The sequence below is a fragment of the Engystomops pustulosus genome, chromosome 2 (assembly GCF_040894005.1).
Source record: "Engystomops pustulosus chromosome 2, aEngPut4.maternal, whole genome shotgun sequence".
In the NCBI taxonomy this organism is placed as follows: domain Eukaryota; kingdom Metazoa; phylum Chordata; class Amphibia; order Anura; family Leptodactylidae; genus Engystomops; species Engystomops pustulosus.
In genome coordinates this window covers 227,960,148-227,977,514 of record NC_092412.1, presented here as the reverse complement: position 1 = coordinate 227,977,514, position 17,367 = coordinate 227,960,148, and the positions used below count along the sequence as shown (strand labels likewise).

At 41.3% G+C, this 17,367-nt stretch overlaps 1 protein-coding gene across 1 annotated transcript in view; it reads right to left on the bottom strand.

Annotated features, from left to right (window-relative positions):
- Positions 1-13,662, bottom strand: part of P2RX5 (purinergic receptor P2X 5) — a 54,178-nt gene extending 40,516 nt beyond the window's left edge. The window contains exon 1 of the mRNA XM_072138411.1: positions 13,482-13,662. Within this exon, the coding sequence (XP_071994512.1) occupies positions 13,482-13,618 (137 nt within the window). The 5' untranslated portion in view covers positions 13,619-13,662. The remainder of the gene's footprint in view (positions 1-13,481) is intronic.
- Positions 13,663-17,367: the final 3,705 nt, after the last annotated feature.

Sequence of the window (17,367 nt, the reverse complement as noted above, 5' to 3'; positions counted from 1 at the left end):
GCACATATTTATTGATTACATTATATTGGATAAAAACATATATTTAAGAACAAAAGTGGAACTGGCTGCAGGAGACAGAAGTTCATATTGGCCAGGAACTAGAGATACAGACAATGTATATTACAAAGTAAAGAGCATAATGGTGACAAGATTCCGTAGATGCATTATAGCAATGTATATGCCCAAATCAATTTAACAACAGTGAAATGTTATTAGCAATTGCATCATCAGGTGACTAGACTAGTCATTATCCCTATACATTTAAACATCACTGAAAGTGTCAAGTCTGTACTCATAGTTACCTGGTCACTGAAATTACCCCAACCCCAAGTATGATAAACCAGGGACACTCACTCATAGATCCAGGCACCGTGACTGTGGCAATCTTCTTATATTTGTTATCCATGGCCTCCTTCCTCCTAAATTCAGCTTTTAAAATCATGCTAATGTAGCAGAAGTGCTTTAGGGGTTTTACCAGAGCCCATCGGTATTGCAGTTTTATAGTCTATTACCGTATATACTCGTGTATAAGCCGAGTTTTTCAGCACAAAAAATGTGTCAAGTAAAAAATAAAAAACTAAATACTCACCCTCCGGTGTCCGGATCGTTGGCGCGGGACCCGATCTTCAGCCCGAGGCTCTCGATCTTCGGCGCGGGTCCCGGCGGCTCCTCTTCTCTCTTCTTTCTTCTGTAGCCGGCAGATCGTGTCCATGCGATCTGCCGGCGGGCGCGCACTATGATCCGGCGGTGTCGCTGCTGATGACATCATCAGCAGCGACACCGCCGCATCATTGTGTGCGCCCGAAGAAAGCTACACAAGAAAGAAGAGAGAAGAGGAGCCGCCCGTGACCCGCGCCGAAGATCGGGAGCCTTACTCTGAAGATCGGGACCCGCGCCAACGATCCGGACACCGGAGGGTGAGTATTAAGTTTTTTTATTTTTTATGCGCTTGGCAGGGGGCTGGCTGTATACTACATGGGGGCTAGCTGTATACAACATGGGTGCTGGCTGTATACAACGTTTTTTCGCGCACGCGATCGGATTGTGGCGCATTGGCGCTGGCATGCACGCAACAGAAATCGGGGGGCGTGGCCATACGAAAACCCGATGGATTCGGAAAAACCGCCGCATTTTTTTTAAAAAATCTGTCGCGTTGCTTGCACTTACCTTCACTCAGCCCGACTCGATGAACTCCGACGCGTTCCGATGCTTTTCAGCGCAGCAGCGCCACCTGGTGGACGGCGGAGGAACTACCTTAATGAATCCCGGCCGGACCCGAATCCAGCGCAGAGAACGCGCCGCTGGATCGCAAATGGACCGGGTAAGTAAATCTGCTCCACTGTGTTCCTGCACAGTGTAACAGCCTGTGAAACTGCAGTAAGGAGGGCCTCTGGTAACACCCCCAAGAACCCTTCAGGGTCACTTTAGGAAGGAGGCCATGGATAACAAATATAAGAAGGTTAATCATGATGGATTTTGATGGTAGATCTTTTAATGCCTAATTTTTAATTTTAGAGACCGCTTAATAAAAAGGTGATTATATTATCAAAGACGATACAAAGAATCACTATAGGCTACATTCACACTACCGTATGGGGACGTATATACGGCCGACGTATATACGGCCGATATACGTCCCCCATAGACGGCAATGGGCGCACGGCAGCGTACGGGAGCGGTACAGTGCAGGACACGTGCGGCACCGTACCGCTCCGTACCCGGGAAAAAGATAGGACATGTCCTATCTTTACCCGTAATACGGCGCCGTGCGCCATGTATCCATATGGTGAGGGGCGGGGGTGAGCTGCGCTCACCTCCTCTCCCCGTGCACTGCCGTTGCCCGCTACGGTACGGTACGGGCGGGCAACGGCAGTGTGAATGTAGCCTTAGTTTAATCTTACAAGTTGAAAAGAGGCTACTTGTAACAACAGTCAAACCTTGGGAGGGAAGGATACTTTTGGTAAGTGATTCAGGATCTATTTGTCAGCAGTTTGGGGTCAGAGAGAAATGTGTGGCTCAGCTGTTGTAGAGGTATAAGCTTTCCTTTGGATCAAGGTTGTGAATACTGTGGGGCACATTTACTTACCCATCACTGGCGCGATCCCCCATGTGCGTTGTCCGACAAGAATGAACTCTGCCGCGATTCACTAACATCGTGCGCCCAATATCCTGAATGTGTAGCTTCCCTGCTCAGGTCCGCCTGTGTTGTATGCAACACAATTTGAATGTTAAATCCTCCGCTGAGCCCAAATCAGTCGGATCGTCCGACGGCACACCCCCCGATTTCTGTTGCATTAAAGTCAGCGCACCTGCGCCACAATTCGATGGCCTGTGACACAATCCCCAGTTAAATACCTTTCACAGCAGCGCAAATCCCGAAAATTTCGAAAATCCGACGAAAGTGCGTTCCCCGTGAACCCTTAGTAAATAAGATCCTATGTGTTTAAAGGGTTTGCACAATTTCAAGAAATAATTGATTTTGTCTGTATAAAAAAAAAATTAATACAATTTCCAAAATGCTTTCTGTATCAGTCCTTCACGGGTTTCTAGATCTCTGCTTGCTGTCATTCTATACGAACTTCATTGTTTACTTCTTGTGGATAGAAACCAGTCCCTGGTCATGTGATGTCCCACATGTGCATGGCTTATTATTTACCAGGTCATGTGATTTCACACAGGTGCAAGGCTTGTTATATACCAGGTCATGTGATGTCACACAGGTGCACGGCTTATTATATACCAGGTCATGTGATTTCACACAGGTGCAAGGTTTGTTATATACCAGGTCATGTGATGTCACACAGGTGCACGGCTTATTATATACCAGGTCATGTGATGTCACACAGGTACATGGCTTATTATATACCAGGTCATATGATGTCACACAGGTGCAAGGCTTATTATATACCAGGTCATGTGATGTCACACAGGTGCACGCTTATTATATACCAGGTCATGTGATGTCACACAGGTGCAAGGCTTGTTATATACCAGGTCATGTGATGTCACACAGGTGCAAGGTTTGTTATATACCAGGTCATGTGATGTCACACAGGTGCAAGGTTTGTTATATACCAGGTCATGTGATGTCACACAGGTGCAGGGCTTATTATATACCAGGTCATGTGATGTCACACAGGTACACGGCTTATTATATACCAGGTCATGTGATGTCACACAGGTGCAAGGCTTATTATATACCAGGTCATGTGATGTCACACAGGTGCACGCTTATTATATACCAGGTCATGTGATGTCACACAGGTGCAAGGCTTGTTATATACCAGGTCATGTGATGTCACACAGGTGCACGGCTTATTATATACCAGGTCATGTGATGTCACACAGGTGCACGGCTTATTATATAACAGGTCATGTGATGTCACACAGGTGCAAGGCTTGTTATATACCAGGTCATGTGATGTCGCACAGGTGCACGGCTTGTTATATACCAGGTCATGTGATGTCGCACAGGTACACGGCTTATTATATACCAGGTCATGTGATGTCACACAGGTGCACGGCTTATTATATACCAGGTCATGTGATGTCACACAGGTGCAAGGCTTGTTATATACCAGGTGATGTGTTGTCACACAGGTGCACGGCTTATTATATACCAGGTCATGTGATGTCACACAGGTGCAAGGCTTGTTATATACCAGGTCATGTGATGTCACACAGGTGCACGGCTTATTATATACCAGGTCATGTGATGTCACACAGGTGCACAGCTCTGATCAAGCTCAGTGATACTAACGAGCCGTGCATATTCTCCTGCTCCGCCCCCTTGCTGGGAAATAAAGCATTAATCCTTAATAAGTACTCTCTCCACCTTTCCAATGAAAGATGTCTCCTGTAGCAGTCCGTTTCAGCAACTATACCTGCTAGCCTGGGAGCAACGCTCACTCCAGACTCTTCTTAAAGTAAATGTCATATTTTTGAATCATAGCGATATCTACTATTGTTATACCTTTAAGGAAGTCCTATGCCTTCAAAGGAAATCTACCATCAAAATCCATCAACCAGGGACACTTACTCAAAGATCCAGGCACTGGATATCTTATATTTGTTATCCATAATTTTAATCTCTTATAAAAATTATGCTAATGAGCCTGAAGGGCTCCTAGGTGTGTTACCAGAGCCCCTCTGTGTTGTAACTACACAGAATGTTACACTGTGCAGGAGCATTTCTCTCTTCCCACTCTGTGAGATTACAGCAGGCAGAGGGAGTACTGAGAGCAGTGAGTACAGTGGGTGAAGGGGGGTGAGACAGTTTTACAGCCTGTGCAGCTACAGCACGGAGGGGCTCTAGTAACATCCCCCAGAGCCGTTTTGTTTCATTAGCATAATTTTAAAAGTTGATTTTAGAAGAAAGGAGGCCATGGATAACAAATATAAGCAGATTACTACAGTCACGGTGCCTGGACTTCCATATATAGTGTTCTTCACATGCTATTTTGTTCGCACCGTTCCGCGCGTATCTCCCGACAAGTAAGCAGATGTGCCGAACATCTGTAATCTATTCTTCACTGTGTTCTTTACTGTGTTTTTCACTTAAATGATCCTGTGTTCACTGTGTTCACTGTTTTTATTCTATTCTTCACTGTTCTTCACATCTGTTAACTTGTCGGGAGATAATATACGCGCGGAACAGTGAAGAATAGATTGCAGATGTTTGCATACATCTGCTAACTTATCAGAAGACATTCTTTTTCAATTAAATAACACATTTTATTCCTGAACCATGGTCCCTTTGAAAAATGCTCGAGTCTCAGCGCTGCATTCAGCTTCCGGCCGGATGCGACAACCTTCCGGTCCCCATACACAATGCTGTGTATAGGGACGGATAGGCGTACCCGGCCACGGCCGGCCGGAAGCTGAGTCCAGCGCTGCTCCGGCGGCCATGTTTGTTTACATGGCCCCCGGACCGGAGCGACAGCAGCGCTGGATACGGGAGGGCACCGGGAGGTAAGTACAGCTTTATTGTTTTAGTCAGCTCCCTCCCGGCCACATATATATATTTTTTTTAAACTCGGACAACCCCTTTAAAGGAACTTGCGGTTTGATTTCTTAGGAGGATGTTGTAACTTGTGGGTTTATATGGACATATTGTACATACAAGTCATTACTTTCTGATAGTGGATGCGCCGCACTTGTCAGGGAACCCTAATCTGCTATTTTTGTTACTCATCTCCTCTCCTTACAGATGTGGTCCTGGAAAATACACACAGCGATGTCACAGTACAGGAATAATATACAGTAATATCACAGTACAGGGAGTCAAACTACAGGAGTAATACACACAGTGATATCACAGTACAGAGATAATATACCCACTGATGTCACAGTACAGAGATAATACACATAGTGATGTCACAGTACAGGGATAATACACACAGTGATGTCACAGTACAGGGATAATACACACAGTGATGTCACAGTACAGGGATAATACACATAGTGATGTCACAGTACAGGGATAATACACACAGTGATGTCACAGTACAGGGATAATACACACAGTGATGTCACAGTACAGAGATAATACACCGTGATGTCACAGTACAGAGATAATATCCCCACTGATGTCACAGTACAGAGATAATACACACAGTGATGTCACAGTACAGGGATAATACACACAATGATGCCACAGTACAGGGATAATACACACAGTGATGTCACAGTACAGAGATAATACACACAGTGATGTCACAGCACAGGGGACAATGTACACCATGATGTCACAGTACAGGGATTATGTGCACTGTGATAGATCAAAAATCCATAATAGTTACTATGACTGGCCGATCACAGGATAAAATGGGCTTATTGGCAGCCCTGCCGCCCATCAAGCAACAAGTCTGGGTTAGGCAGAGCTTCTAAACAGAGGATACTGAACCTAAAGTTCACGTCTGAGAGACCATTGACGTAGGTCAGGAAGGTGAATTAAATTCCTTATTGAGATTGTCTTTGGAGGCCACTATTTGAGACATACAGAGGGAGGTTTATCATTTGGCAGGCTTCTTGCGCCAGTTTTTTAGACTGTCTATTTTTATATCCGATTTATCATAATGGCTTAGACCACTTGAAAAATGTAGCGTATGAGGTGTTAATGTCTGCATTTGATTTGAGACTTTTTAGTAAAAGGTCCCCAAAAACTCTCAAATTTTTCTGCAACCAATTGCTTAGCATTTCCTACAACACAAGGGGACTGGAATGAATTTGTGTCTAAATTTGAGAATTTTTGAAAAGTCCCGCTTCATAAACAAGTCTACCACATCTGAATTACTTGTAGTGTAGGTAGTCTGAAGGGAAACGTGGATTGGCAAATTTCACAAAAAGTCCCAAATTTCTGGGCAAATCAGCAGATGTGACAATTGTGAGACATTTGCATGAAAGAAAACTGATGTAATTACAATGATAAATTCCTCCTCAGAGTCTTAGTGTTATTGTATTATACTTAATGTATTTGGCGCACTATAAGAAACGTCAAACCACAATCGTGAAGGGGTTTAGTAGTTACTATACTTCTTGATGGTCTAAATATGCACCAAAAATTGCTCCCAAAAAAGGATATGGGAAAATAGAAGCACAGGAAAAGTATCGGCATTGAAGAACTTAACCAAGTGGGAGGTAACCCTTTTATTTCCTCTCTGTGCTTTATGAAAATAAAAAGTTACCGCCCCTTTGGCTATTGAGCCCTAATTCCAATTTCAATCTTTTGAATTAGTAGGCAGATTTTTAAGATTAGAAGAGCAGACTGATTGGAGAGCAGTAATCATTTCATACTTGGTGATATGTCCTTTATATTAGGCTGCATGTATGGCCGCAAGCTTACATACATCCCTCCGTACGTCCCCCATAGACCAGCCTAAGGCTAAATTCCCACAGCCGTTAGAGGACTTATATAGGAAATGTCCTATCTTTCCCCGGAATACAATGCCTTGCACTATGTATCTCTAGGGAGAGGGGCGGGGGTGAGCAGCGCTCCTCCTCTCCCAGGCACCGATGTGTTACCGTACTTTAGTACGGCGGGCACACGTTCATGTGAATGTAGCCTAATACTGTAAATTGCTTTTTGAAATTGCAATAAATCTGTATCTGTAAAATTCCAACGTTTTGCTTGCAAATCTGCAGGGAAAAAATTCTGCAGAAGCGTCATCACATTTCAGGTGAATAATTTGACTGATATTTGGCTTTCATGTTGACACTTCCTCCGGGTTTCCTGTAGCACTAGTCAGAGAGTCACACGTCCACTTATACTGAGACCTGGTAATGACTGTGTTACAGGACTCCAGCTAATCCCACAAATGACTTCCCCGGACTGTTACGCCAACGCCTTCCTGAATTAATCATCAGCATGAGGGGCTATGGGATTGCATTCATGGAAGTATTGAAAGTGATATTCAGCAATCTTATCTGTAGTATTATTGTACTGTACCCTTGTTCTGTCCTTTAACTTCCCTGATATATTCCTGGGACAATGATATAAATACACCAGACACCACCAGCTACTGGTAGGTACAGAACTGATTCCAGATCAATATCTGTAGAATCCCACCAATCAAATGATTGAGGGACTCTACAAGTACAAGGTTCTTCAGCAGGCAGAGCTCCAAATATTCTGTAATGGTCATTAATGGTATTGCAACTCAGTTCTATTTGCTTTATGGAGAAGAGGAACTGATTTACACAATAATATTACATTTTGGAAAATACAGTGGAGGAAAACCCATGGCTCCAGTGACCATGTCATAAAAACTTAGTTATATGTATGGCAATCACCAAATTTTACCACACAGAACCGCATGCCTGATGTGATCTGAAAGAGGAGATTTATATCTTTAATATGACATCATGTTTCTAGGTACTATTGAACCAAAGAAGATAGAGGTGTCGTACGTGGTGATGAACGGACCTGAGCTTAATTACAATTTCGGGACCACCTGTCTATTCAGCTCAACCCTGCTCCCCTGACGTTAAGGCCACTGATCATTTCTGCCACCAATCGCAGGCTTTAAAGGGAACCTGTCATCAGAAACTAGCCTAATAAACCACTACAGTATCTCTTAGGCCCATTCCACACTTGCGTTGCAGATCACGTCAGAGTTTGATCAGGGTGCGATCAGGGTTTGGTCAGTGAAAAACGCACATTTTGCATCAGAGTGAAATCAGTTTTCAGTCAGAGTTTGTTCAGTGTCTCAGTTTTTCACGCGCGTTTTCAATGCAATTTCAATGCGTTTTTCACGCGCAGGTAATGCGCCCGACTCAGGACTGAGCTCTATCTTTTCTATGGCAATTGATGAGTAAAAAACGTATTGCACTTGCAAGTGTCTCAGAGTGCAATGCGTTTTTGATGCATCTCCATAGACTTGTATGGTGCGTTTTTCACGCGCGTGACTTGCAAAAGTAGAGCATGTCAAGATTTAAACGCGTGTTAAAAAAACACGCGTGTGTGTTGCAAGTCTGAAAAGACCCATTGGTTACAATGGGTCAGAGTGCAATGCAAGTTCTGCGCGTCAAAACACGTGCAGAAAACGCGCATGAAAAACGCAAGTGTGAAAGGGGCCTAACACTGAAGTCAAGCTCTCCTTGCCTCAGAAAGCCCCCTTCCCTGTAATTGATGTATGAAGTAACACTCCCCTTGCAGCCTATACACTTGACTCATGTCATGCTAAATGTGACTCTTTTCTGCTCATTTTCACATAAAGTTGATGGAGATTTTATATAGGTAAATGGGTGAGATTTCATATAAAACAGGGAACTCTAGAAAGGACATTTTATACCCCGCCTGAGAGGAAGGGTTTTTAATTGGGTAAAATTTGGCCACAGTATCCATTTAAGGGGATACTAGTAACTTCTGGTGCACTTTAAATGGCTAATAAGGGCTAAAAAGAGTCTGCTGTAGGAAAGTGTTCCTCCATCTGCTTTTCCCTGCATGACATCCATCTATACATACAGATACACTAATTAATCCCCAAAAAATGTGCAAATTCTGTAATACAAAATCCATATTTGGGGAATATTGACTAACAGTGCACCAGACCTGTCTCTTTTAAAGTTAGGCTGGGACTTGCAGCAAAAAAAATACTATTTTAATAATCGAAAGGGTTACAGAGACTTTTATCTTTTTACATTACTTCTAATTGACTCGGGCTATGGTGTGGCCGCATGTAAGATGTGTTAATTGCTAGGTTTTCTCCATTTATTCTCTACTTACTAATGTACAATATAGTGGTGCTACCCGCCTGTACCTTGAATATTTATCACACATTACAGGAAAAGTCATGAATACTTAATAGATGCAGATCCCACCTGTTGACTATTTTCGGAGCCCCAATACTAAAGAATAGAGACACCCACACATGTGTAGCCATCTTTTACTCTACACCTGTACAACAGGTGTCTCCAAAAAAGGAACAATGTAGATGAGGTACCAGTACCTGTTGTTTACTTTCAGAAAATAATTCATATGGTTTGTGTAATGAAAAGTTGTACAATTGTATGATTTTCTCCTGGTTTTCTAGATCTCTGCTTGCTGTCTTTCATTGTTTACTCACTGTGCATAAAGACCGGCTGCTGGTCATGTGATGTCACACAGATGCACTGCTCATTATATATCCCCGGTCACACAGTTGCACAGTTCGTTATAACACACATCTCTGATTACTATAATAAGTCATGCACATGTGCGACCTCACATGACCTGGATTGGTCTATATCCACAGGAAGTAAACTATGAAGCTTCCTGTAGGCAAGCAGAGATCTAGAAAACAGTATGTAACATCTGTGCCTATTCGGGCTTCAATTCCATCCCCCGCTCGTAAAGTGCTGGTGACTGTGATTTTTGACTTTGTTTGCATTCTGTCCTGCACTAGTTTGAACACTTCCTTATTTCACTCTTGGCTGATATAATTGGTTTTCGCCACACCCATCTGTCTAGTTCCTTTTCTTTGGTCTGCAGATGGTTACACTAGCTGTGATGGGTAGATGCCCCCTCCACTTCCTATGTTTGACTTTTTACTAGACAAACAATATCAATTATTTGCTGAAACTGGACAACACCTTCAAGTGATGTTATTAGGATAGGCTAGAAATTAGAGATGAAAGAATTAGTCAAGATTCAATTCATGAAATCAGGGGAGAAACAGGGCAGAGCGCCATCTCCCACCCATTACTTGCTGCAACAGAGCATTAGAGCTTTCACAAACTAAATACTGGCGATCCCCTACTTAAGAAGACCCAACTTACATACGACCCCTAGTTACAAATGGACATCTTGATTTTGGTAATTTACTGTACGTTAGCCTTAGGCTACAATAAACAGCTGTAACAGTTATCACAGGTGTCTGTAATGAAGCTTTAGTGTTAATCCTGGTTCTTATGACAAGCCAACATTTTTTTAAATCCACTTGTCATAGAGACCAAAAATTTTTGGCTGTGGTTACATTGTTAAAATATACAGTTCCGACTTACATACAAATTCAACTTAAGAACAAACCTACAGAACCTATCTTGTACGTAACCTGGGGACTGCCTGTACTAGATTTACAGTATGTGCTGGCATTACACATGTGATCACAATTCAGCATTGAATACTCAATGGGGATAATGTAACATTGATTTTTGGAAGTCTCAACCCTGATCTATGTTCTGCGACTTTTTATGTTACTGTCGCAAACACTCCACATAACATAAGACACTGCCAGCAGATGTATCAATTACCAAAGCCACTTTAATGATAGACATAGGGGGTCATTTATCTTATCTCTGTTTGTTTTGGCTGATTTGTGGGGGGGGGGTTTTCATTTTTTTTTGTAATTTATCAATCTCACTTTTTCCTTGTGTTAAATGGTTTTTTTTCTGATCTTTTTGAGACATTTGTTACAAATGTCTCAAAAATGTTGCACAATTGTCTCAAGTTATTTCTTTCCATTTTGTAAGTTTTCCTTTAGTATGGTTTCATCTGGAGTTTTTTGCGCCAAAAAATGTTGCAAATTTTAGACAATTTTAAATGATAAATGTCATTTGTGACATTTAGCACATCTGGAATAGAAGATAAATGTGTCTCACAGACGAAAAACAAGTGTCCGGCGCAATTTTCAAAATGTCCCTAAAAAGGTGCAAAATCTGACATTTGCCAAAAAAGTCTCAAAAAAGACAGAAAAAACAGAAAGAAAAATAAAGATAAATGACCCCCATAGAACTGTCGTAAGGAGCTGGTCTAATGATAAATTTCCCCCAATATTTTTACACAGCTTAATTAAATTTTTGTGTACTTAACTGGGTTCTGGTAGTGTTTTTATTTACTAAGGCTGCATTCACACTGCCGTATGGAGGATGTATATATGGCCAACGTATATACGGCATATATACGCCCCCCATAGAGGGCAATGGGCGCACGGCCCTATGGGAGCAGTACGGTGCAGCACAAGTATGGCACCGTACCGTTCCTTCCCCCCGTGAAAAGAAAGGACATGTTCTATATTTTCGCGGAATACGGCGCCATTCCCCATGTTTCTCTATGGAGAGGGGCGGGGGTGACCATCGTGCTATGGTAGCCTAAGCTGGGTTCTGATACTGATATTATTTCTACTGATCTCGATTCTGGTGCTGTATTTTTTTTGATGTTAGTTCTGGTGCTGTTTAATGTACTAAACTAGGTTCTTGTGCTGTAAATATGCACATACTTGGTTTTTATACTGTATTTATGGTATGATCTTGGCTCTGGTGCTGTATTAAACTTGGCTCTGGTGTTGTATGGGTTCTACCTTGTGGATCTTTGCAGTTAACACAACATTTTTGTATTGATGGTTTGGTAAAGGTGTTCTATTTGTCTGTATATATAGACAAAAAATATATAAATACGTTAATTTAATCATTTTAGATGGTTGGTTTAAATAGTGTATTAATATAAAGTGCATTTTTAATGTTATATATGTTGATTAGAGTTGGTATCATTTTTCTCATGTCGTGCTGCACAACAGACTTCTCATTCCTAAAGAAGGTAGCCTGTTGTCAAAAATTTGAATCTCATCCTTGTGTATATGGGTCTTCTAATGGAACTTCACTCCAATAGTTAGAACTAGAAGCCACTTGCTCCCTACTCTGCCATAGCACTAATCTGTATTGGCGACTTTCGGGTACTAATACAATGCTTGGAGGAGAATCAGCTTCATAACACAACTTTGGGTGCCCTTTGATCTTTGATGCCCCATACATGGGCTGCATTATGGATAAATCCAATTTAGCACATTGATGGTGGGGGAAAGCATCAGTGCATTAAAAAATAAGTAATTTGAAACAATTCCCATGGAGATTTACTGCAGTTTTTTTTTAAATGGGAATTTCATTTTCTACGAGGAGTTAAAAATAACTTCTTACAGTTCTGATTCATCTTAGCTGATTGATTCTCATGTCATGGGAGGATGGGGTTGTAGTCAGTGTATAACTATGAGGGTAACTTTATTATATTTAAGATGACCTGTCACCATTCCTGAGAAACCTGTTTCCATGAAATGATCATTCTGGAGTTTTGCTCTCTCTGTCCTTTGTGTGAAATATAAAAACATCAATATTTTACCACTTTGTGATGTGACAGTGTCAGACATGTGTGTCAGGAATAGAAACACCCAGTTGTATAGAATTTATTTTTGTCATTTCTTTCCAGGAGGAATAAGAGAGGGATAAAATTGTGCAGAATTCTCAGAAAAGATCCTCCAGAATTTTTGTTATTGGAAAATATAATGACTTACTAATATGTTCAGTTAGCTGATAACTAATGCCACAAAGTAAAATAAAACGTACACACAGAGAATGTATTATTGCCTCCTACATATATAAATATATTATAGAACTCATGTTGTATAATTGTTGCAGCTCATAATGATAATTCCAATCTCAAAGTGAGTGATGAAATCCATAATTACTAAATGAAACCACATCCACATCTCATCCTCATCTGTTCCGCACTTCATATTGAAGCTTTTTGTGCCCATATGAAAATATTTATACAGTTTTCCAAAAAATAAGTTGTTTATTCGGCTAAATGTCAACATCCATTTTTATAAATATATTGATATTCTATCTATTCTATATTCTATATAATCTTCTATATTCTAGAGGACTAGTGACAGATACAAGAAGCTAGAAAATGTTTGTGCTGGATAAATAGTTGATGACTATGGTGCCGAGTATATATAACATATATATATATATATATATAGACTATATTCCACCAATAGCAAAGCTGAATATCTTATTTAATGCTCCAATATTTCACTTTAGTTAGTGTAGAAGATGTACCAGCAGTTCTATGTAAAATTACCCATTGTTATACATTGCCTCATCAAATGACAAACTCAGCTCTGCTTTACATATACAGGACGGTCAGCATATCCGGAACACCTTACATGCAGCGTATAGCAGCTAGCATAGCCATACAGTATATTCATATAGAGTAAAAGATATCTTACCCCACTAGATAAGCCAGAATGGAGAGCTGAACTAAACGGAATAAAATCCCAACCTTTTTGTTCTTGGCAATGACATATTTCTCAGTCTTATAGTCAAAGAGTGACAGGAACAAGCCTTTCCATGCGACCTGCCCCATTCTGTCTGCTCACATTGCAGCAGTGAGAGGAAGGGAATGCAGCTCTGATTCAGGCACAGGCTCTGAAACATGAGAAAGAGACAGCTGAACCCTGAGAAGCCACCGCACACCCAGGACCGAGCACAATGTGAGGGAGATCCGGGGGTCACTGGCAGAACACCCACCCATTGCAATAAATAATTCATGTTATGGTTTATTTATGAACTTTGTATCTACCCAAATGGTGATCCTGACCTTTTTTTAGTTAGACCAAAGTTCTCTAGATAACTTTTTTCTTTGGAGCTATGAGATCGGACCTATATCTTTTTGGGGTACCTAATACATTTTAGATTTTAGACTGAACTTGTACATGTGTTTCATGGATGGTATTAAACAACAAGAAGTAAAAAGATGTTTATGGAGCAATATCAGTGAATTCCTTTGGAGTCCAATTGTTCTGACCTCCTTCCATTGATAGACTTTCTCTGAAGGCCACATAGTTGACCATAGACTATAATGGTCCAACCATGCAGCTATAACTTGATTTGGACATAGCCTTATGGAGATAAAGACCTAGATGCAGTGACTTGAAGCTCATGGGCCCCAGTGCAAAGTCTGTGCCAGGCCCCTGACTATAATGTATGATGTATAGTACTAGGCTTCTCATATGGTAAAGTGGCACCTCATAGGACCCCTAGGAATCTTGGGCCCGGTTGCAACTGCATGTTTGGCACCCTCTAATTTTATAATGGGGTACTTCCTGAATTCTCCATGGCCCAATAAAAATTTCAATTTCTGCAATGATGGACTCAACATCAATAGATTCCGATTTATCAATAAACAATGTAAGCTATGATGTCATAAGCTGTCCTCCCCTTTCCATGATTTATATATAGTTTTCCAAAACTTATGCGAATATACTAAGGGGCAAATTTCTTAGTCTTTGTTCAAAGTCTGAATAAAAAGTCTTTAACTGTTCCAAATTTGTGAAACCCTCTGATGCTAATGATGCCACTTTCACGACTAAGGCCAGACCTTCTATTTGTGGACTTTGTTATTGCTCCCCCCCCCCCCAAAATAATTGGCAAAATTTTGATACATTTGCAATATTTTGGCTCAAAATAGGACACACCGTTTTCAGCCTGACGCCGCAGCCTTATGAGACCACACCCGTCATAAAAATAAAAAAACTGCTGACATTTAAGCATAAAGCTTTGTTCACATTATGACATAATAAATGTCACACAATCTGAAATTGTTTTACAAATAAAATGTGTATACAGTATTAAAAAATAAAGGAATCATATTTTTTAGGAACCGATCCTTATATACTTACATTCTCTGGGTAATTATTGCATATATTTTATCCAGTCACATCTCAGGTCCATGTGATCAGCGTTGGCTTATTGCACATCCATATTAAAGATCTGCTTACATCTACCATTTATCTCAAAATGTATTTCAACTTTTGCTGATTTCCCACTCATACATTATAACCAGTGCACTTAAACTATAATAAATCCTACCTGGACCTTATCCTAGATATTGCTAAGACAGCGCTGTCACATTACCATGGCCACCTTTCTTCTTTACTGCACTGATTATTCCTCATCATTCCTTTTTCAATAGACTTCTCAGATTATCATATCTAGGCCATGGTTTTAAGGAATTATACATATCTTTATGCTCATAGATGTTTTTAGAATTAAAAACATTTATACACCCATATACACACTTATATAAATATACACACACATACAGTCCTACACTAGTAGACACACATTTATACATACATTAATGCACTAATATATATGTATATAGTTATACATACAGTATATACACACCATATACACACATACTGCATAACACTCATACAGACTGTATATACACACCATTAGAGATGAGGATCATTTAAGAACACATTGAAAGAACACAGTGAAGAACACAATGCAGATGTTTGCATACATCTGCTCACTTATCCGAAGACACACATATTGTTCTTCACATGCTATTGTGAAGAACACCGTTCGGCGTGCGTGTCTTCGGATAAGTTAGCAGATGTATGGAAACATCTGCAATGTGTTCTTCACTGTGTTCTTTCAATGTGTTCTTTCAGTGAAAACATCTGAAAACATCTGCAATGTGTTCTTCTTCAATGTTCTTCTTTCAATGTGTTCTTCTTCAGTGAAAAATGCTCGAGTCTCCCATTGACTTCAATGGGGCTCGTTATTCGAGACGAGCACTCGAGCATCGGGAAAAGTTCGTCTCGAATAACGAGCACTCGAGCATTTTAGTGCTCGCTCATCTCTACACACCATATACAGGCAGTCTCCGGGTTACATACAAGATAGGGTCTGTAGGTTTGTTCTTAAGTTGAATTTGTATGTAAGTCGGAACTGTATATTTTATCATTGTAATCCCAGCCAGAACTTTTTTGGTCTCTGTGACAATTGGATTTTAAAAATGTTGGCTTGTCATAAGAATCAGGACTAACACTAAAGCTTCATTACAGACACCTGTGATAACTGTTATAGCTGTCTATTGTAGCCTAGGACTTAAGTACAACAAATTACCAATATCCAGAGTTCCGTTTGTAACTAGGGGTCGTATGTAAGTCGAGTGTTCTTAAGTAGGGGACCGCCTGTATATATATTGTAAGGATTTGGGGGGAATGGACCCACTGTACCATGACATAAGCCGACACCTGGGAGCGGAGTGTAAGTGGTACCCGGTTTTCACCAGAGCCCGCTGCAGAGCGGGTTGGACTTATTGCGGCATGGTACCACCAGGTCGATCCACAGGTGAAACTTTGTCCACGGTGGTGGCCTGGGCGAGGTACAGAGTGGTGAGGCAAAAATCGTGGTCGGGGACAGGCAGGAGGTCGAGACAGGCAGCACAGGATCAACGTCAGAGGCAGAGCAGAAGGTCAGAACAGGCAGCGGAGAAGCAAGATCAGGAACAGAACCGGGGTCACAACGGGAAATCAGTATAAACGCAGAAGGTATGGGACACAGTTTTTTCAATGGCATGGAAGCACAAAGATCCGGCGGGACATGAGGGAAGAGGTTGGCTATGTATAGTTTGCCAAGTTGCCAGTTCCAATTAGCAGTGCATTGGCCCTTTAAATCTCAGACGGCTGGCACGTGCACCCTAGGAGGCGGGGACGCGCGGACTGGAGCGAAGAGACCGTCGCTGGAGTACAGCGAGATAAGTCAACCTGCTGCTGGTGTGAGGGGGCACAGGGAGTCACACGGTTGCGCCTGCGACCCAGGACATGGGTCGCAGGAGCACCCGTGACATATATATATACACATATAGCATTTACACACATACATATAGTACCATAGTGTATACATACACACCTTAAACACAGCACATACAATCCATATACACACATAAAGCATATATCCATGACATATACACACATACATATAGTACCATATACAGACATAGTATATATACACACCTTACAACATATACACACATACAGCATATACACCACATACAGCATATGTACAGCATATACACACATACAGCATATATACGTATATAGTTGGCAACTCAGCTGTTTACTATGGAAGATGTGAACTGTTGTACATTTATTATACTGTACAATGTGCAGCATAATATGTATTTAACCTCTTAACGCTCAGCGTCCGATATATCGGACGCTGAGCTCAGTGACTTCGCGCTCAGCGTCCGATATATCGGACGCTGAGCCGATGCCGGTTCAGCTCAAGATTTGAGCCGAACCGGCATCGGGAAACACG